At 33.2% G+C, this 23753-nt stretch overlaps 1 protein-coding gene across 5 annotated transcripts in view; it reads left to right on the top strand.

Moving 5' to 3' along the window:
• Syti (synaptotagmin I) overlaps positions 1–22725 on the top strand; it is a 34711-nt gene extending 11986 nt beyond the window's left edge. The window contains exons 1-11 of one of the 5 annotated variants that reach the window (XM_073082580.1): positions 5811–5970; positions 8055–8165; positions 9286–9432; positions 9895–10037; positions 10535–10633; positions 11166–11360; positions 11439–11615; positions 16511–16628; positions 18443–18576; positions 20166–20373; positions 21144–22725. In XM_073082580.1, coding sequence (XP_072938681.1) covers positions 8057–8165; positions 9286–9432; positions 9895–10037; positions 10535–10633; positions 11166–11360; positions 11439–11615; positions 16511–16628; positions 18443–18576; positions 20166–20360 — 1317 coding nt within the window. In that variant the 5' untranslated portion in view covers positions 5811–5970; positions 8055–8056 and the 3' untranslated portion in view covers positions 20361–20373; positions 21144–22725. Of the gene's footprint in view, positions 1–5810; positions 5971–8054; positions 8166–9285; positions 9433–9894; positions 10038–10534; positions 10634–11165; positions 11361–11438; positions 11616–16510; positions 16629–18442; positions 18577–20165; positions 20374–21143 lie in introns of those variants that run through there. The other 4 variants (XM_073082584.1, XM_073082582.1, XM_073082583.1 and 1 more) reach the window with 4 other exon arrangements.
• The last annotated feature ends 1028 nt before the right edge of the window (positions 22726–23753 follow it).

Here is a 23753-nt window from a genome sequence, read left to right as displayed (position 1 = left end):
GTAGCACCGTACCATCTCATAATACTCGCGGTTCGTATAACTTATTTGACTTTGTGCCGCCATTTTCACTCATAAAAAATAGCAAACGCATTCGAAAATCGGTCACGGTTGACTGGCGCCACTGGCGGCCGGCGGGCGGCGGTTGCGCATCACAGGTGTCTGCGAGGGCGAGGGGGAAAGGGGTTGTGCGAAGCTAGGCGATCGCTAGCCGAATATTACCAATATCTTCCTGCATAGTTTTTATGTTTGTGTGCGAGCGCTCAGAGTAGTGTGTGATAATAAATAGCAGAACTTATGAATGATAGTTTTCGTTGTTGAAATCATGTCCATGAGTTCTGTATTTAGGGGATAAAATGGTTCAATATTCCTTAATATATTTTTTATTTTTTTATTTCAAAAATCGATTATTTTACCGCTTCTGAACCATCTGTGTCAATTTGGGTACCCTTTGAAAAAACACCCTGTATATAACTAGGAAGGAATATTCGTGCAACAAACTACCAACCAAATATACTTTTACTAGTGTAGCCATGAACGACTCCGGGCGAAATGGATGATCCCCGGGATGAATTGCTAGCTTTTTCCAATACATTTCATTGGAAAAGGCTAGCAATTCATTCCACAATGTTACATTTTTGTTTTTCCTCTCATTATTTGAACACGAAAAATAAATATTTGTTTACAAGTCAATAACAGATATAATAGCAATTAACACGAAAACATTCGAGTAAATCCGAATGCTTAAAAATATTTAACTTTATTTATACTGCAACAATTTAAACGAATCCAACGATACTATGTTAAAATCCATCTACCCATTTGTGCTGCAAAGCGTGCCAAAGAGTGAAGCATACATAAATACGCTTGCAACATTACCCTCCGCAGTCGGGTAAAAATAAAACGGATAAAAAGAGATATGCATTGATTTATTTCCTTTGTTTCCCGTTCGGTGGAGGCAGAGGATACTATAGCCACGAGTGCTAATTAATACAAGTATTAACAAAAGCTAATAATTATTTGACCAGTCGTGCGTATACTTAATAGAACTTAACGCTGGGAAAACCAATTTAGATATTTTATTCGTTTCCATTAATGATAGCTTTCCTGTACAGCGCCTTTATAGATCACCCTTTTTGCTGGTTTGGTTGGTACACCTGCAGCAAAATGACGAAACAATACATATAGAAGTGTTCAAAACGCGAGGTGAAAATTATGCATAGTTATGTAGATAGAATCATAAATCATGTGTAAAAAGTATATTTTACTAGTATATTTATATATTTTACTGTAGTATCAAATAATAATTTGAATAGATTCTATAGTTCTATAGACACTAGCTACATAGGGTGTAACATAGCATACACAGCACAGCTACGACGCTGATCTGTAGTTCTCGTAGGTAACAATGATTGCTATATGTTTATGGTAGCCTGGTAACTACCAAGGCTATACAATAGACATATTCGCATACGGGTGAGTTTGCCAACACGTACTGGGTAACAATGCGTTCCAATTTAGTACCCACTGGTAGTTGCGCCTGTGGAACTGGCCTCATTTCAGACTGCATTGATATTTGAAAATTGTCATTTTCATTATTGGATATAAAATATATTAAAGGTGGTAGAACCCTTTGTGGTTCAACTCCGGCGGCACCACCGCCACACCTATTTCTACCTAATAACAGCAGTGTTAGGCGCTGCTGTGTTCCGGTTTGAAGGGTGTGGTAAGGGAGACAGACTTTTCCGAGGGGTTCCAGCTTAGTCCTCAGGGGTAGCGGCGCATCTGTGGCCGACCTCAGGTAGGAATATCTAATCCTATCTGGGGTTGATTACAGATGTCCATGGGCGGCAGTAACCACATCAGGTGGACTGCATGCTCGTCTGCTATTCTTATATTAAAAAAAAAAAAAAAAAAAAATTAGTAACTACATAACGTCCTACATAGTTCATTATTTAAATAAATAATAAGATCTGAAAATCAGAATTGCAAATGACCCATTTGTTATGCCTAATAAAACGTAGATTATTTTTTTCTGTAATTAAATTTTTCTACTTATAATTTTATCACGAGGAATCATTGAAATAAAACCAGTAAAGAGAAGAATAATTATACGGTTTTGTGAAAACCCAAAACAAATAATCAAATAGGACCTCATAACTATTTTGATAATGTATATTAATAACGAACTAAACTATGTAGCATCATGCCTTAATCATAGTTACAAGGAATTCTAATGAACCTCGCAAGTCTTGTATACTTTATTACGAAGCTCATTAACATGGTACAGGGATCGAGTATAAATTGCCCGTGTGAAATGCTACCCACCCTCTCGAAATAGCCTTTTACTACATGCCTATAACATTTTCTACAGTAACCCTAATAGACTTCATAACTTGGTATTTTTTTAATATAATATAGGAGTAGCAGACGAGCATGCAGTCCACCTGATGGTAAGTGGCTACTGCCGCCCATGGACATCTGTAATCAACCCCAGATAGGATTACATATTCCAACCCGAGGTCGGCGACAGATATGCCGCTACCCTAGAGGACTAAGCTGAAACGCCACGGAAAAGTATGTCTCCCTTACCACACCCTTTAAACCAGACTACAGCAGCGCTTACCACACCTGTTATTAGGCAAAAATATTCAATATAATTAATGTAGGTTATATTCGGCTTATAAGGTCGTTTTTCCAAGAACACCCAGAGCTCCCTCCTCCTGAGGTATTCTTCAAGCGCTGTGACAAGGGGCGCTTTAAAAGGCACGAAAAGAACTTTAAAGCCGCCCAAGTAACAGTTCCATATTAATTCCACTTGAACTTAACGAGTGCAGTGTTTTTCGAGTATATGTAAGTATATCCCATTCGAAGGCACGTCCTACAGACCTCAATTTTCGAAGTAACATAGACTACATTGGTATTTGCATTGAATATTATTGGTAGCCATCCGACTTCTATTACCACCGTAGGTATGTCTCAAGTATTAATACTTCATAAAACCAGACAGCTGTCTCTTCCTTTATGTTTTCTCGTTTTTACTTACTTTTTCTTTTTTATACCTTATCTTTTTTATGTACGGCAAAGGCTTGTAGTACTTCTTATGTTAAACAGTCATAAATAGAAATATAGAAAAGTATTGTATTTTTAAATTCTGTGCAATTTAGTTTTATAATCTGGCAAACCATAGTTATATCCGACTCCAGAGGATAATGTGTTTCAACCATATGTATATGCAATATATGTATGTATATCACTATGTATGTACATCTTATTCTTTGGCACGGTCTACAGTCGAAACGGCTTAATGGATTTTAACATAATTATGACGTGTATTTGGATTCGTCTGAATTGTAGGAGTGACATAGATAGGTAGTATAGTTAAAATCATTCGGGTTTTCCTGTTTTTGTTTTATGATTCTGTAAAAATGTTAAAGGAGTATTTCAGAAATATACAAGCTTTCTTTGATAAATAATTGTCAGGTACACTCATTTTTAGTCAAAGTCTAAAATGTTAACGGACTTACCTATTCCCTTTGAGCCCCACTCTAAAGCTGAATTATGAAATCCGGCGAACTATATTCCGAGCAATATTTCAGTAACATAGCCTTACTTAACAAAAGTGCTTACTCTTGGGCGTTTAAGTGGTGAAACCGAGTCACGGGTACGAAGACGGCGCCCGAGGTTTTTTCAAGTTCGCTTTGGAGCCGATCCAAAAATTTTCCACAGATTTTTTCTGATCCAGAGGTTTGATTTTGTCTATATCAATCGTATGAAATTGTGTTGTACAAAGTAATTATATTATAAGTTACGTAAATTCCACCACATTAATGATGATTATTAAATGTTATCCGAGTACATACATAATAAACAATGATCGTGATGCTATAAAAAATAATCTTGGATTGGACTTGAAGCTCTGTCTGAGGCCAATGAATTGCTCCTTATAGGACTAAGTCGGAATGCCACGCATCAGTATCTCTTCAATATCACACCCTTTAAAGCAAAACACAGCAACATATTACACTGCTGTTATAAAACACAAGAGGGTATGGCGGTGGTGTCTCCAGTACCCTTACCATGAGGTTTTAGGTTTTAACAAATATACCCAATCGGCGCCCCTAGCGGATTGTGTCAAAACTTGGAAATTGTATGGGCCAATACGTAAACAAATACCAAAACAGTCATATTTGTCCGTAAACATAAAACTCATGGTAAGGGTGTACCCTTTTGGGTACCTTTAAGGTTGGTGTACCTTTAACCTTTGACTAAATTTTAATATTTATAGCCACTCGTAAACACATAGATAAAACGTCTTGCACAAGAATATCGCCTCCAGGATTCCTACACAATAGATATTATAAGAAGTACATACACTATATGTATTAACGCGTGGGCGGACCGACGCTACGCAAGAAACTATACCATGGGGTGGATAAAGCGTCTATTTTTAAACACCCTATAGAAAGATAAAAGCGTAGGGTTAAAAGTCTGTACATTATTTTTGTTATAGCAATTACGATTATATTAATAACTCTGTGAATAAACCTTGTGTTAATAATAAATGATACGCTTTTTTTTTCAAATATTTTCAACAATAATAGCAATATTTTATAATAATTGATATACGTATAATATTAGGTATCATATCATATCAATATATGAATAGGATTTATCGCTTCAAATTAATACAGAAAATAGCAATTATTATATAATAAAAACAAAAACTTGTCTGATTTAAAATATAGCCTCTATCAATGCTACGATTTACGTGTTTCCAGAAACACATCATATATTACAATTCGTAAAGCTGTTTGGGTTGCAAGGCGTGCTATAATATCGAATATCTAATAACATTACCCTCCACAGTCGGCTAGATGTTGATAGAAAGGAGCTTTGCAAGCATAAAATAGTAAAGAATAATGAGAAACGACCACGCCCAGTAGCAAGCTATAGAGCCATCTTATTTCAATACTGGAAGTCATTAAGTGGACGGCGGACGAACGACCCATAATACAGCCTCGCACAAAGGGACCGACGTAATTAATTAGCCCATAAGCTTATCTCAAATACCAAATATCAAGTCCAATACCAACTGATAGACAATTATTTATCGTTGATGAATAATATAGTTTTGTATTATTGTCTGGTAAATAACTGGTATTCTTTTTTGGCAATTTGTTTCTTATCAGTATATTAGGTACTGCTACCCTATGTAACAAATTTTCATTAAGTTTTTTTTTTCATTAATCTCACAATTATTTATAGTGATTTTTATATTTTTCCAAGTCGTTAGATACGTCCAAGATTTTATTAACCGACTTCAAAAAGGAGGTGGTTATCAATTCGGCCAGTATATATTTTTTTAATAATATATTGCTTCAAGTATTCACAGTCTATTAATACGAGTATTATTATACGTTTTTAAACCAGAAAAGGTACACATTTAACTATAATTTTAATAAATTACTATTTAAAATGGCAGCTCATCTATTATATTAATGCAAACCATACGTAGTACTATTAAAACCATCGTTATACATATTTAATTACTTTCAATTAAACGACACGATTTTCTACATATCTGCAAATTCTAAGTCGAAAATTGCGAATTTCGTTTTAAGCTCGTCTAAACTTGTGACCATGACTTAATAAAAATGAATCGCGCCTTCTAAATGGTAGCCTGCTTAGTAAAACATCCATTCAGCGGCCGAGTTTCTGAGCCTGGTTGTCAATGTACGCAATGTGTGACGTAAACATCGCCACTTGGCGAGAATCACCGAGCGCCGAGCATCGCAGCGCGCAGCGGTGATCGATCGTCTGCGCGCGCATCTCTAACATCCAAGCTTCAGTACGGAGCGGAGACTCCATTCGAATATTAAATTCGACAGAAATGAACCAAACTCGCGTTAAGTAACCGAACTAGGGATTAAAAGACGCCAGCCGGGAATTTCTCGTTTTAAAATCAAAGAGGTCAGTGGTGTTACTAGTATACTTGTAAAACGACTGCATCCCGTTACAGGTTCCACTCGCAGCAGGTATGGCCGATTCCAATACTTAGACTTTTACGCCCGTTCGTAGCCTGAAGTGTTACCTAAGCTTGTGTTTGTGTCCAGTGTAGATTTACTTTAACGTCATACAGGTAGGTACTGACATACTTACGTAGGTACCAAAACTGTGCTTGCTAGTTCATAGCTGGCGTTTGGTATTTATAGTTCTATTGGTTTCTGTATCGAGGTTCTTATTTCAACCTTCGGTAAACGTACTTGACACTGCTTAAGGTTTGTCTTGATAACGCGAAAGGCTAAAGTTTACTTTAAACACATTCCGTGCGGTATCGATTTTTTTTGTTTCTGAAAGATGTGATGAGAATATCAAGATCAAGGCTTCTAAAAGATCGTAATGTGTAATTTAATTACGATCGCATTCATAAAAATAATAATTTTTACCACATATTTCTAAAAGAACACTAAAGAATTGTTTCAATTCTGGGTGCCCTGAATAACGATGCTACACGACCGATTTCGAGAATATCTCTGTAGCTCGCAGGCATGGCCCACAAAATACGCTTTACGGATAACTTATATTTAGCTTTACTCTAAATATTTAACTAATATATATTTAATTTTCGAAATAATATCCAAAGTTTACTTACTTATACTTACTTTCTCAGAATTGAGACTTTTTATGTAATATCTTAATTTGCAACATTTACGTTTGTGTTCCTTCCGCTTCTTATCCATTTATGACCTTATTCTATCTAATCTAATAATAGATATGCAAAGTGCAAGCCATTTTACAAATTGATCTTAACTGCAGGTTATTTTACACCGGTTCATCTTTAAAAGATATCTCAAGAAATCTTGAAGTACTCTTAAAGTTTCTTGGGCGAGGTCCCGATAATAGAGCTGAAAACTATTTAATATTCGAATCATGACCTCAATACTAACATAGACTTCTTTTAACAGTTTTATGGTATTCATGCAAATTATTATGTATAATTTTTTCATACCGAAAGATTTATATTACGGTCCTATAAAATAATTACGATTTTGGATAATTTTTATTTTTATAAGCGTCCCGAAATGAACCATCATAATTATATCATTATTACAATAATTCTTTAAGAGTTTTAAATATATTATACGTCAAATTATATGTTATATATGGAGATTTACAATGTGTTCCTTGAGACTTTAATGTAATCGCCACTTTAGATCTATATAGATTTCCATCCATACCCTATCGTTAAAACCGTTTACTCCTGCCATTTTTAGCCTACGCATTTTCTGTAAAGGTCAGAGCGTATATTTTTTTTACATTTGAAGGAAAGATCCCAACAGTTGAAAATTTAACTTGTTTTTAAAATAACATAAAAATGTATTCCGTTAGTAAAAGTTTTTTGATTCGATATATTAAGAATAAGGTTGGAATATCTTATGATGTCTTCTGCTTTAGCGACGTCGTGGGCGTCGCTTAGCGAGGTAACTCTATTTATAACATTTAAAGGTTCTTAAAGATTATGAAATATATTGTCACCAACTATAATTATATGATAACTGTGAACGTGATTAATTCCCACGTAGGTCGCCCACGCAGGGTGTCGAAGCCCACGTAGGTGGGTGCTAATTATTACCACTTACTTTAAAGGTAAACAATATAGGAAAGTAAATGAAATACACCCGAGTCATCATAGTCGTATTAACCTTTGATGGCTGCTACATAGGCGTCCTCTAGTCCGCACAACCGCCTGGTCCTGAGTCTTCTGAATCCCGGAAGCTTCCTGCTGTGTTGTTTAGGTCGTCAGTCCATCATCATCATCATCTATGTTCGTTGGAAAACCTGTATCTACTCCTTTTGAACAAACATGAGCTTCATTTTATACTCCACTGATTATGTAGTTAACCCATGCAGTTTGCCTGAAAGTTCTCCATAATATTCTTAAAGTGTGTGACTTTGACCTTAACCTTACTTCTCCTTATCACAATCCTTCGAGGATAATAGAACTAGAAATATTGATGGATTAAAGATGATGACTAATTCTATGTCGTTTTCAGCCATGTCGCCTTTGAATGGATTGCAACTGCGGTGGCGCCGAGAGGCGCAGACCGCTCCGACAAATGCCACCATCATCACCACCGCCGCTAACACACCACCGCCTGGTACAGGTAAGGCTTTCCTATTATAAAAGAACCTAATGTACTGTCTGCTTTATATTTTGTCATGGAAAAAACACAGAAGCTAATTTTACGACACCAAAAACAGAAATTTTACTGCAAAAAAAATTACCTACCGACCTACTTACGTATTCATATGTAGTTTTTTTAGGCAAACCAAACATATTATAAATACAACAATTCTTATTTAGTTAAACAAAAGTATTTATGCGCCCAAATATTATATAATAAAATGACATTTTGTCTTTATTCAAGGTTTATAATTGCGAGATGAATATATTATTACGGCTTAATAATTGCCTTCTAGTAAGCCATTTGTACCATTTTTCTTATTACTTATTACAGAATAAATAAGTTCTGCTATCAACACTCTTTTAGCTTTAATAATAAGTACCTGTGTACAACTGAGCCAGAAAACTTTCTTAATTTATTACGAGAAATTCCTAACTATGATCCGATTTCAATGAAGTTGAAGTGAACATAAATTTGACGTGAAGACTTATGGTCATTAAAAGTTTGCCAACTTGGCCCTTACACTTCAGCGCTCCCTAGTTATATGTACTTAAATACATTCTTCAGCTAGCGAGAAAAAGTTATGCTGGCAAGTGAACTCCTCTTAATATCGTAATTTTTTATATATTTTTTTGGTTATACTCGTACTTGTTATTATTAACAGTATCATATGTGAAAATACTGAAACTTTCGATAGAAATTGATGATAAATGCTTAAAAGTTAACTTTCTTTGAGATTTCGGTATAAAATTTTATTTTATGATAGATGTCGCTATATGAATATAGGGTGTAATGTAGAAGCAAAATCGAAACTCGAAAGTATAGCCTCATTGATGTTCGACTCCGGAACCATTTCTGTCTTAAAAAACCGTTACTGTCTTCTGGTTTGAAAGATGTGATAAGGTATCTTCTACTCTATGTTGCCAATTTAAGGAGGACTCTAATCTAATTATCCATCCATCTGGGATTGATTGCACTTTGTAGATTCCATGGGTGCTAAAGTTGGCCACTTACCATCAGGTATACTACATGCTCGTTTGCAACTGCATTTTCTAAAAAAAACAATATAATACTGCAATGATGTGAAATAACATTACAGGAGGAAGTTCCACAGGGGCATCAGCTACGGAACCTATTCCGTCATCACCAACGACGACAACAACCCAAGAAACTATCGTGGAAAAAACAGCAGAATTGGCCCACAAGATGAATATGGAAACGTGGCAATTGGTCGCTATTTTAGTTGGTGAGTATAAGCTGAAGAATAGTTACAATGTATTATGTTTCGCATTTTTATGCAACATTATCACTTAATACGGGCTTAATATAATATACGCGAATATAGCAGATTATTATGAATATAAAACAGTTTTAAAGTTGCTGATAAATTATAGATACTTTTTTGACCTTCCAATAATACAATAAATCTAAAAATATCCCTGATATTCCACTGAACGATTATGTTTTTAATATTTTAATCACAATAAAGTACTTATTGTTATTTTATTATCCCAGGGACTTTTGTGGTCAAATACATCACGTATATTTGTTCAAACATTTTTGTTTTTTTTTTTCAAATATTATACAAAGGATAAGGAAGAAATTTTGATTGTAACGTACATAAATATATATTATCCATAGGATTTTAATTGTGACGATCTATAATGAATTTTAGTAAATGGTAAGGATATTTTCTGATACTTATCAGGCGTGGGAGTTGTTGTGCTGGGGATATGTTTCTGCTGCATCCGGCGATGTTTCCGCAAGCGCAGATCCAAGGATGGCAAAAAGGGCATGAAAGGTGTAGACCTCAAGTCCGTCCAGCTCCTAGGTTCAGCATACAAGGAAAAGGTAATGCTATAGTGAAAACTCTAAGACAGAAAAAAATATTTCCTACTGAAAAATCATTTTTTACCGCCAATAACAATGTAACTTAAATTACAGTTCCAGCTCCTTTTCTGGCTGATAACTCTGCGGTACCTGATAACTTAAATGTTACTGTCTGAAAACGTGATGCATGCATTTCATCGAATCTTTTAGACGATTTCATTATATTAATCACTTACTGATCTTAAAATAAATATTTATTTTTTTCATTGGAAACGTCTTCATATTAACAACTAATGAGAAGGCTGCTGCAAATGGAACCATTTGGGGCTGCCATTATTTTATCCATAAGTAGTATGTTGTTAAAAATTGTGACGATTATACACTTAATATACAGGTACAGCGCAAGCGCCTTCTTCTCGAATTTTAAGCTGCCATACTCACTGGTTTTTTTTTGTCCCATTTTATACTTATAAGGAATATGATATTCATGTGAAATTTGCCGCGGGACGTGCATTTAGGTTCAGCCGGATATGGAAGAGCTCACGGAGAACGCTGAGGAGCCTGACGATGGCGACTCGAAAAAGGAGGAACAGAAACTTGGAAAACTTCAATACAAGGTGAGGTTGTAACCAAATTGTTCGACGAGGAAGGAAGCAAGGCGGTTGGTCCTAATCGATTATGTCAATTGCTACGACCAAGGGAAGTGTTCATTATCATACTTGTTGTCCCATTTTAAAATCATTTTTTTCGTTCTTAGCAGTTGTACATATCATAGAACTAACATACTAAACAAGTCATCGTCATGCGTAAAATGTAACAAAATTACTTTAACACAAGTATCGAATATATTGACAAAAATAATGTTCAAATTTTATCGTTTCGTATGTTACTTGTAGATTATGGGAACCATGCCATACTTCTTTCCTTTATTTCCACTATTACATAATAAGCATTAATTAAGCTGTTATTAATTTAATTTATCATACCTTACATTGGATTTAAAATTATTTAAAGAATGCCTTCATCGTGTCAAACCATCAGTAGTTATCAAATTTTTGACATACCAGTATCATTTAGTTAAATTTCGTCTCATTTTGTTTTTTTATCTATCGTACATAGCAATTATTTCATGTGTTTAATGATTTACAGCTGGATTATGACTTTAATAGCAACAGCCTGTCAGTGACAGTAATTCAGGCTGAGGAATTGCCGGCTCTCGACATGGGCGGTACTTCAGACCCGTATGTGAAGGTGTACCTTCTCCCAGATAAGAAGAAGAAATTCGAGACCAAAGTCCACCGAAAGACCCTTAGTCCTGTATTCAACGAAACTTTTGTTTTTAAGGTAAGTTTTTAAGCAGAATTGTCAGAAATTTTATTTCTTGTATCTTGAAATGCCTTATCAAATTTTGTTTTTGCACAGGGCGTGCCCTATGCGGATGCCATGAACAAGACTCTAGTATTTGCGATCTTCGATTTTGACCGATTCTCCAAGCATGACCAGATTGGTGAAGTGAAGGTACCTCTGTGCCAGGTGGATCTCGCTCAAACAATTGAGGAATGGCGTGAACTGCAGAGCGTTGAAGGCGAGGGTGGACAGGTGCGATTCAAACACAAAAAAATAGGAAATCTTTCAACTTAATCATTAATTTATTAAACAAAAATGATATACAACTGATCTTAATGGTATGGAAAGGTATAGGTTAACTTTTTGGGTCAGGATCGAAAATATTGTGACTAGATTTTAAAACCAAATATCGAAAGTGATCCGGGAGGAACTGCCTAACAGACATTTACCTAACTCCAGGAAACTCCAGGATATTATAATTTATCAAAGTCTGCTCATGTTTTATAAAACCTGAAGAACTGATTTATTAATCCACTACAGTTTAATTATTTTCAGCCCTTTACCTTCTACACCTGTGGTTTCAACAACTTTATTTTCTTAAAGTTCTACATGTTATATTATATTTGTAATTATTATTATTATTTGCATTTTCTTGGAGAATTTTAATTATTCGTTTTTCAACGTGCGATCACCATGATGTTTTAAATTTAAACGCGTCAAGGTAGGATGCCATTATTATTTTATGACGGTTTATACCTGTATCGATGTGACGTCTATATTTTTTACGAATGTTGATTAAAAACGATATAGGTATGTTGCAAAAATCAAGATTGGTAAAGTTAACAGCTAAAATGAGTATGTTAACAGTTACACCCAGGTCACATCAACAATTGATCTTCATTTACACTCTACAGCATCGAATAGGTACTAACATGTATGGTTTACTTGACATTACTCATGAATGCACAAATAACAAGTATTCAAATGCAAATAACAACATAGGAACGCAAATACGATTAAGAATACTATTTATCTTTTTTTATTAGCTTAGGCTCGACTGGGAAAACACATCCACACAATCTGAACTGATCACAATCTGATATTAATAACAGTGAACCAAAATTACTCAAACTTTCGTGGATTTGTTATTACCAGAACAGCATTGAGACACGCCAACCTTACAATAAATTGAACCTGTGTAAGATCATGACGATCTTAAAAAATATTGTATATAAAATTTCCGTGTCCATGTTTATTGAAAGGATGGCATACATTTTTACAATCTTACTGCACTTTTTAAATCAGAGGGTCCTTGACGATGATACTTTTCAATTCGATCGGAGTGCGCGCCATCACGTTCTTCAGCGCACTAAACATCGTTCTGCAGTCAAGGCATCTCGAAATGGATTGAGTCGTCATTTATTTTCCGATAAATTAATTTCGACAGCAAAAATGTATTTACTTGGTTTTTTCTCTTTTTCTCCATATTTTCTCTGCTCTGCTTGGCTGTGTTTGATTGTGTCCTGAACAATCTTGCATGCCGCTTCAAACGAAATGATCATTCACGTAAGTATTATTTTGAGACACATCAAGATGTATATTTTAATATGATGAACACATTCCATTGATTTAAATACATGGTTGGCTGTATTTGATGAATCAACTAATTCTGAGAAAAAAGCATCCATAAATAAAATGGTTCGAAGATTTAAAATTGATTGAACTTCGAATAGGCAGGATACATCGTTGAAAGTTGAAACATGGCATTATTCCACTTCCAAATATCTAAAAAAATATCACCTTTTACCTTTTATCACCTTTCATGCCATTATTATTTAATTATTAAACTTTTTGTTCATCCATCCAACACTTAAAAGTTAATTTATATTGCGGCTGGGGAATGTTGCATGTCTGTTGTTTTTATAAGAATTTTCCCGTCCCTGATTTGGCATTTTATATAAGAAAAGTGCATTTTATTTTAACAAAATTGCTTCATTTAAATTATCTTAAAATTAAAAATGTTTTACAAAATGACAATTCAGGGCAATAGTTTTTGTTATTGTGATATTGGCTACATTTGTGTCTGCACCTAAATTGTTTTCGTCCATACCATTTGGCTATGTCGTGTCACATCACTTATACTTATATACATTAGTTATACTCGACACTATACATTTGAAGCGATTTTATAATTCAAACTGGCCAAAAGAGACATTGCTTCTAAGAGGGTAATTTATTCTCTCATAATGTTTTATTTAATTTCGAATTGAATGTTATTACAATCTCAACACAAAAGAGCTTCTACGAATAGTAGAGCACATGAGATCATAATCCATAATTATGTTCCACTTTAATAACTGGATACGCAAATATGTTACAGGCCACCTTCTGACCAACGAACGAAGAACAATGACAGTTTAATGAACTTCAGAACAAACAAGTCTAATATTTTCATACATATGTATGGTGGTGCAACTATAAAACACATTGGAGATAATTACTTTGTTGTTTCATATTTTTTAATTTAAAAATTTACGCTGTATTTTTTTTCTTTTTGTGAGTTTTCAATATATCTAGCAGTTAAATATTACAATATTTTGAAAATATGTTTTATGTTGCATAATTAAGATAAAAAGTTCTTTTGGCTGCTAAAACTTGCCCGTGAGTCGCGCATGTGGTTGTTTCAAGTTTAGGTACGAGTATAACGAAGAGCGTTTCATAATATTAAGAGAATAATACATTAAAAACTCTAAGTAATAGAATATGGAAAGAATTTCAGAAAGTGTCAGAAGAGGAATTTCAGTGATTTGTCGACGAGTGATTTTGTGAGTAGTAGGTATTTCACCACATTTATGAAGAAACCCTACTATAATTATAGCTTCATATTTCAACGGCAATGAAACTATTTTATTTATTATATCCCACTGCTGGGCACGGGTCCATGCTGCTGTTATACCCAACCCACATACCCTTTACCCAAATACCTATGACTGTACCCAAATATTATTATTACCAAGTGTACCAACCCTGAAAAAGTTTAACGTCTGTTTTCCAGTACTTACTATTATTACTGGCAGTGCCCAGTACGTGCTTAAATATTAGATTATTCTAACTACTTGGACTTACTAAATATATCGTTTGTTATTTTGTAAAATAATAGTGTTAAAAACTTGACTAACAGCACATTTTCAAATTTTCAATCTCTACCGTAAAAAATGTGTTAATGTGTTTCTGCTGTGTAAGATTACTTTTTATCTTGACGTAAAATTTTGTACGGTCGTTCTGTATGGTATGTACACTTTTCCTAAGAAAATTAAATAAATAACGAAAGAACTTCTTATCCCTTTTTACACCATACATATGTGAGCTATGACGTAGCACTTCACCCGTAGATTAAACCAATGTGTCTTAGTGTGATGTGCCTTAAAACATGTTAAATGTTCACCTATATAATAAATGTATGTATATTATATGGCAGCAGCATCTAGTTTACGTTCTCTGAAGGAAATTTATTGTAAAAGATAAGTATCTGCTTGATTTAAAAAATATTGTATGGTTTTACGAATTTGAATCTTATTCTTATACCGTACCTGTATCGTTTGACACCAATCTTCGTCTGCCATACTCTCGGCAGAGGCTGTGGTAAGGCAAGTCACATATTAACACATTCCAACTTAGTTCTTAGACTACCAGCGCATCTGTGATCGTCTTCAAGTAAATTCTTGTCATATCTAATTCCAGATTTGTATGGGCAGCAGTCACCATATAAGATCAGGTAGACAGCAATTGCATTAAAAGTATAAAAAACACAATCCTTGAATGTGTTTTTTATGTATTACATATATACAAAGAAGATGTAATAATGGGATTGGGAATATCCAATAACTCGAATTAACATACAATAAATTTTCTTTAGAGGGCTATGTATTGTGGTAATGTGTGTATATGTAAAAATATATATACCGAGAAGAAATTGCGATCTGTTCCTAAAATGGTTAATCATTCACACACAGGGAAGTATAACTAGGTGAAAAATATTGTAACTGTATATATTGTACTTGTTCTGAGATAAGTCCCACACACTAGATCGAACGAGGACTTGTAAAGGTGAGCTTACAGCGAACTTGATGATTTGAGCTGGGTGTTACGAAACTTCAGTAGAATTGGCTTCATTTCGGCAACAGATCGTAATCAATCATACAGTCTATCTTTACCAATATATTATATATGTCAGCAGACAGTGACTGCTTTATACAATTAGGTTTATGTGATCGTTGTGTTTATTTGTTTCCCCCTAGATTGTGTTCAAATGTTTGTACCGTGTTTAATTTATGTGTTAGATGAATTGACGTCTTTGTGCTAAAACGTTATATGTAACGCAATGAAAATTAATATAAAATGATACATATACGTATGTCTGACTAGTTGCCAACTCCGTTTTGTTTGAGCCTACCTAAACGTATGTATATCTAATTCTATATGAGCTATGGCATCCTAAGCAGTATATCTGCGCAGGTTTTCAGTTTCAGACTGGGAAAGGTTAATTTTATTTATTAAACTGAAATTCTGTACAGATAAACTAATTACCATAATTTGCTTCTAGGTGACTACACGGGGCTATTATTTTGTTTCATTTATATTAATTTCATTTGAAGAGATTATTGTCCTGTTCCGCCCTAAGCCGCGTTATTTATAACCCGTATATTATTTGTTTTATGAATAGCTTCTCAAACCTATCTCTAAGCGAATTCCTGACACAATTTTCCTCTATTACTTCCATACTTCTCATACTCCAATTAACCCTGTACGAACTAAAACACAGATTACACGAACAATGAAAACAACTAAAATATTCGGAAATATACCTACGTGATAATAATTGGTTACAAAAACAATAAAAAATATTAATCATTTATGATTTTACTTGATAAAAGTTGATCGAAAAAAATCTATATCAAATCTTTTGAAAAATTATCCAGGTTGAAAAATAAGTGTGGAAGGAAGTAATTAAAGAAGCGATGCTTTACGAATGAATATTTCTTTTTACATTACTATTGAGTTTTGATAACGTATCAAATATGCTAGATTGAGTGCGTAGATGTAATATGACAAAATATAATCAATATTATTCGATATTGGCATTGCAGGACAACAAGTTGGGAGATATATGTTTCTCGTTGCGTTATGTACCGACCGCAGGCAAACTCACCGTTGTTATCTTGGAGGCAAAGAACTTGAAGAAAATGGATGTCGGCGGTCTATCGGGTAAGCTTGAACACACAAATGCAACCTACACTGATAAAGGAAGTGTTCCAGTAACAGACAAAACTCGTGGTGATAGTAACATGAACATCTACATATTTTTTGTACGTATAAACAATTTCGTATTCGTATAATTTCTTCAATTATCATGTATATACACAACCCCATTGTAGGATTACCCACGATATGGATACAATAAACACACCTAAAAATACAAAAAAAATGTTACAAAGCAGATATGGAAATTATATTTAGAATGTTTAATAACTGTTATGACAATAACTTCTTGGCCGGATATTCAGAATCTTGTTAATGTGTCACACGGGACATATGCAGTGTATTTCTATATCTGCATTATAAATTTATATGATAACGAAATTTTAAATTATTTTAAATAAACAAGACATTACGTATACACTTGTAAGGTAATAAATGTTGGGATGAATTAGATAATGTATATTGTATCTTGCTATCTGCTAAAGGTGTGCAATAATGTTAATAGAAGTTGGTTGTACTATCAAATGAAACTCGGGGACAATGACACGTTTTATATGTCATACTGTGCTTAACGACTTACTTATCATGGTTGTATCTAACGTAGAAAGTCTGATAACACTATTCTCTACTTTCAGGATATAGGGTAAACAATAAACATATTTACCTACGCAACTTATTTTTGATACTTACATTCTAAATTCTACAATGTTTTAGCAAGCCTATTTTACCATTATTCACAATTCACTTGCATGTTTTTAATATTCAGATCATTGTTAAGCTGACTTTATATTTTTATTACTGGAATTTGGTAATGCACTCCGTGCTTCTTGATATTTCGATTATTACACATAAATATTAAAATGTATGTACCATACATCTTTATTCCACTTAATAATAATGTTCTTTACATACTTTTACATTTTTATTTATGATAAAAAAATATTTACACTTCACTTCACTTTACAGTGCGTAGTTATAAAATTTTACGCATTATATTATATTACGTACTTTTCCGAGGTCTATTCGTATTACGAATCTCGGATTAAATAAGTCAACAGTGTACAAATATTCGTAACAAAACTTAAATGGTGACGTATTTAAGATAAAATATTTCAAATAGCAAACCTATATGTTATCTGCCTTAGAAAAGATAAGATTACAATCTGAATATAAAATGTCTATTTTCATCTAATTAATATATTACACTGCAACACATAAATCATATTGTTACAAAGCTTACTTTACGCTTTAGACATAAAGTATGCACTAGATACACATGAATAGAACCTTCACATAATGGCCATACTCAAACATTCTGCTTAGAACACAATTTAATTGAATAAAATTTCATAACTTTACTCGCTAGACTGTTTATGTGCTTACCTTACTTTCCTCGTCATATTAGGTCTCACACAACGTGTAAATAGTATCTATATGTTATATTATAATTATTGCAATCGTTTACAAAGCTCACTCTGTTTTATATAACAGCGGATCATTTTTAGTAAATAAACATATTTTTTGCTATACTATTTAATTACAGAGTTAGCATTGTGAAACGAATTCTTAAAAAAACATTTGGTTTTAAAATCCATTTACTTAAATTATTGAAAATGAACGTCCATTTAGTCGTAGCATTATATTTTATAGACGTGTGAAGTTACTTTAGAAAAGTGTAGTGACCAGCTCAAAAGTAGTGTTCCACTATTAGATAGAGTTCATACCCTTATTACCGTGTTATTGAATATGTATTTTTTAGAATTAACTAATGTTCTATTTTCCCCTTTTTCATATCCGGATCCGATGCTGCTGTACCACAGATCCGTACGTAAAGATTGCACTTATGCAAAATGGCAAGCGTCTGAAGAAGAAGAAAACGAGCATCAAGAAATGCACACTGAATCCCTATTACAACGAGTCATTTACTTTTGAAGTACCATTCGAACAAATACAGGTGCGAGCCGAGATTGATTCGAAATTTGGTGTTGTAGCACATTGCTTGGAGATTATCTTCAAGGGCGAGTTTCTCGCGGCTATCTCTTATCCGTATTATTTACGTTACTTAAGCATGATTCATCAGAGGAATTTCATACAAACTGACGTTTCAAAAAGGTGACGATACTATGAAAATACAATAGATACATTAAAAAATTGAAAATGTTACTCTCCGACAAACAAAATGCAACAGTGGGGAACTATTTTCACACCTAAACCGTTGCTTCTTACTTTTCACATTGACTATTATGTCTTATGAATCATTGTAATGTTCAATCTACATTTATCGAAAATAAATCTACAACCTATAAGCTGTTGATAGGAGTGTGAGAGATATGCCGCTACTAACTACCCTTGTAAGACAGTCTGTTGACATTTTCTTGAATGAAGATACTGATATATTACTTCTTCATTCAGAATCGTCACTAAATGTGCAATTTGATGTTGTGTCCCTATGTGATATTGATATGAATATTTACACCACTTGCATCCAAACCTCCTCTCCCTGTCGTGTTGTTGATCGATGATGTATTTGCGTCAACCCTAATCCTACTTTTATTTTTATTGCACGTTAATCCTTTGCTTAGTCAGTGTATTCAGTGCGTTATATGTTTGTGTTCAATACGTTATATAACTGTGTACTTAGATTGAATGAGCTAAGCAAAATTTACAGGATTTGCGATTATATATTACTTGATGCTTTTTATGTCCGTAATTTCTTTATTTTAAATTTGCTGTCTTTTTGTGTGATATGCAAATAACACGTGTTATTATTTCTACTGATACAATTATTGTCGATATATTAATATTAACTTGTAGGTTAACTAAACACTAAATATCACAATTTTCTTTCCTATCAAAGTCTATCGTCTCTAATTCCATGTCCTAATCCATCTTCCTATCTTATATGCTTCAAAGCCTATATTTTAGGAATTCCTTTCATAAAAACTGTGACCTTTAACTGAGATTACCAGTTTCAGTTAGAGATTTATTTTTTTCTGGTACACCTAAACTACTAGGCTTTGATTTATATAAAACTTATTTTCCATCAAATTGAGTGGTGTCCGAAAATCTCCCCTCGTAACTGCATTATAATTTGGTGACTTCAAACTGTAATTACTTTGTTTTACGGAATCCAGTCCCTCTTTCTTCTTCTTTCTATAACTATCGTAATATATTTTCTTATCTCTTTATTTATAACTCCCCCCTATTAAAACCATATCCGTATATGTATTTGTTACCAAGGTAGGTTATTGGTAAGTAACACAAATCATGAAAATCAAAATATGACATATTCATATTAAAAAAGAACAATGCTTCACAATTCATTTTCTTCACAATTAACAATTGATTTTTACATACATTAGCATACTAGCATAGGTAATCAAGGAATCATAAATTCAGAACATTTCTCATGAGAAAACTCACACAGTTTTACATACAATAAAATGGCATCTAAATTACATTTATAATCGTATCATTTCGACCGCCAGCCTCACACATACATAACTAACAACATCACTTAATAATCTCTGAACTGCACAACAGAAAGTGAATCTAGTAGTGACGGTGGTGGATTACGACCGCATCGGAACGTCGGAGCCCATCGGGAAGGTGGTGTTGGGATACAACGCGTCGGGCACCGAGCTGCGCCACTGGTCCGACATGCTGGCCAGCCCGCGCCGCCCCATCGCCCAGTGGCACACCCTCAAGGACCCCGAGGATGGAGAGAAGAAGGATTAAACGAAGAGTTCATGTAAGTTTATACTTATGTACAAGCAAAAAGCCACCTATTAAATCAACTGTAGTAGGACTGTTTGATAGTAATCATTTTGTATCTAGTATTTGTTATTGAATTGTTCGATAATTCTAAACTTAAATAATTAGGTACATTATTTTTATTAGGTACATTACTTAACATTATTTTTTTAACTATAAATGAGAAAATCAAAATATGAAAACAAAATATATGGTGAAAATAAAAGTAGCTTATTTTTTATCTACTAGTATATTATACATAAAGCTGAAGAAAATGTTTATTAGACATCTCAACTGACATAGGTACAACCCCGAATATGATCTCTACATCCTATGAATTGATTTTATTGATTTCTATGAATTCACGTAAACACTTAAAATGAACTGAAAGTATATGTTGTATTAGACAACTAAGTATATATTTAGGCAACAATAGCTGCTATCTAATTAAACATATTAAACCCCTTTTAGAGTGTCTTCATACAGGTTTTTTTCCAGCGTAGGTGCGCGTTCGGTGGACCTTTACGCAACGCAGCGCATGCGTTGCTTTATCGCAGCGTTACTGCACAATGAAAGGATAAAAATAAAAGGAAAACTAAATAAAAAAACTTTAAAATTTACATTTTTTCATCGACTTTTTAATGACTGTAAAGTGTACTTGACGCGCCGTCTTCTCTGCGTATACATCCATCAAACGCCTACGCTGTAAAAACGCCAATTTGAAGGAGCTCTTAACCTTAATTTTAAGCTTACGTTAAACAATGTCAGTTTCAGAGTTACAGGAGCCCGTGAAAGTTCAACAACCGGCAGGAAGACAAAACGCCTTAACATTTCATTTCACCATCGTCTAGCTCAAGAAGAACTTAGTTACATTTTCGACATATTTAACGAGACTTTCAAATTAGTATTAAAAATATAAATATTCTAATCATGAAACTATTCTGTTATATAAACTGTTAATGCTTCGTTGGTGTATTCTTAAATAAATAATTAGAGTTGTACTTATATGGCTACGTTTCAAATTGATATTTCAAAACAGTTATTTCTATATCTATAGGTACTACTATTTATACAAGAGTATATACCTAAATAATAATTCAAATAAAATTATCTGACAACTTATGATACATTCTTGTACGAATGTTATTAAAAAGTTTAAGAAACCAAGGGCAGAGGTATTATATCCCTTTATTCAGTCATTCGACATCCACGTAGGTAGGTATATACGTACTACACACATATTACTTGTTGTTTATGTAAAACGCAGGTCAACATTCTAAATACTTAATACCTAATACATTATCATATTTGCAGTTAATGTATAACTCGACAAGGATCTGAATTAATTAATTGTGATTTTTAAATGGGGAAGTAACATTTAATAATAGATCCGTTGGTAAAATTAATGAATTTATGAAACGTTAATGGACATAATGATAAAAATATATCCGTAAAAATAGAGGCTAAAGGATGTGCCAATAGACAAGTTCGCAATAACTACATCTATAAAACTCTTGTCGAGTTATACCAATGTTAAAATTATAGAATAAAATTATTTGTCCTTATCAATTCATTGCCTAAGTAATACTCATGTCACCATGCTTACTTTTGTATGCATATGCTCTTTTAGAGCCAAAGAAGCCCCATAGTATAACGAATACTAGGTATTTCATATTTAGAGGGCATGAATAATATTCAACGTTTCTACTTTCAATTTCCCCGTCTAAAAACAATATTATACTTATATATTAAGCACTGTTTGGTTAGTAATTATAAGTTAAAACTATAATAATGTATTCATGGTAGGACAAACCTACATTTATTTTAAAATCCCTATTAAAAAAAGCTATGTAAATAAGTTGAACCTGTTAAATTTATTACATTCTATTTTACTATCTTATAAGTGTTATATACCTTTTTAATATAAATTATTATGTTCCTCTTAAGAAGAAAAGTGTCTATGTAGTTATGTAGATACAGCTTATTACGATTTATTTAAATTATATGAGTACATATTTTCTCACGTAACTTTTGATTCTTCTTTGGAGGAACAGTAGGCCTACGGAACACCTTATCTATGATATTTAAATACATGACATATAGCTAGATATTTTCGGATTACTTCATTTAACCCATTTCTTCATACATTCATTGTTCTATGATTCAAATTGAAATAGAAAACCTATTTATTATTAAACATTTAGAAATAGTGGTAACAAGTAGAGTGCATCATTTTATACTCGCAGTACCTACATAACTTAATCGCAATTTTAAACCTTATCCATTAAACAATAGCGAAATCAAAAACAAAAAAATACCATCGAATGTATAGTCCAATTTTATTTACAAATACTAGAACCATAGATAATCGTAACTATATTTAAAGTTCTAATCGTCGTTTTTGGATCTACGAAAAATATTATAAATCTTCGTAGGTAATAATATTGTTTAATCTCGTTTGTCAAATAAATAGCTTTCTATTGTATATCTAAAATCGTTACTTCAGTATGTTCCATCTGTTAAATTTAATGTATCGTAGTACTTAATAATGAAACCCCTTATTTCGATGTGAGATATATTATACCTACTTAGCTAATGCTTGACTGTTGTTGATCTCAAACTTATATGTTACTGTGTAAATAATGTAATCACATGTTAAATTTCACGATCACATATAGAAGTAGATGATAAAGTCGGGCTTCAAATAAATATAGAAGTGCACCAACACGAAACATGTAGACTTGTGGTTCATGGTTCTGTATTTAAAACGCGTATATATACATACTTTAATGTAATTATAAGTAAAGAAGTTCATATTACAACAGATTCGTGAACATCTGTAACAAGATCTATTCAGATAGATGTTGTTTGTGCAATAGTCTTATTGTAGAGGCATAGATACCTAATATAAATAAGCAGATTTGATATACTGGGTAGTATAAACACTATTATAACTCACGTTAAAATTATATAGTGATGTAGTTTTCGTGAATCTGTTGGAATATCAATGGACACAACCAGGCGGGGCCAGTCCAACGGCCGGCCACTGTAGTATGACAATATAGACATTCCAACGCTATGTAAGTATGTTGAGGTAATATATTATGTACTTAATACAAATTATATTGTATAAGACGAATTCCACGTTATGTGAATAGTCGCTATTGAATGTATTGTTGATATTTAAAAAAAAACTATATTACAACTATATTATAGCGGATGATAACTATCATTGTCATCCCAAAATTGTATTTTTAGTATTCAATAATACAATATTCTTAAATGGCGACAAATTAAGTAAAGTATGTGGCAATTAGACATAGAGTTGTTTGGAAAATCTGGATAATGAAGAAAAGTTTGGAAAGTTTGCTTACCTTA

This window comes from Epargyreus clarus, unplaced genomic scaffold (genome assembly GCF_041222505.1).
Source record: "Epargyreus clarus isolate Ecla_fem2 unplaced genomic scaffold, WU_Ecla_fem_2.2 ptg000018l, whole genome shotgun sequence".
NCBI classification, from domain to species: Eukaryota; Metazoa; Arthropoda; class Insecta; order Lepidoptera; family Hesperiidae; genus Epargyreus; species Epargyreus clarus.
Note: the sequence above shows the minus strand (reverse complement) of the source record. Positions and strands in the feature narration are given on the sequence as shown.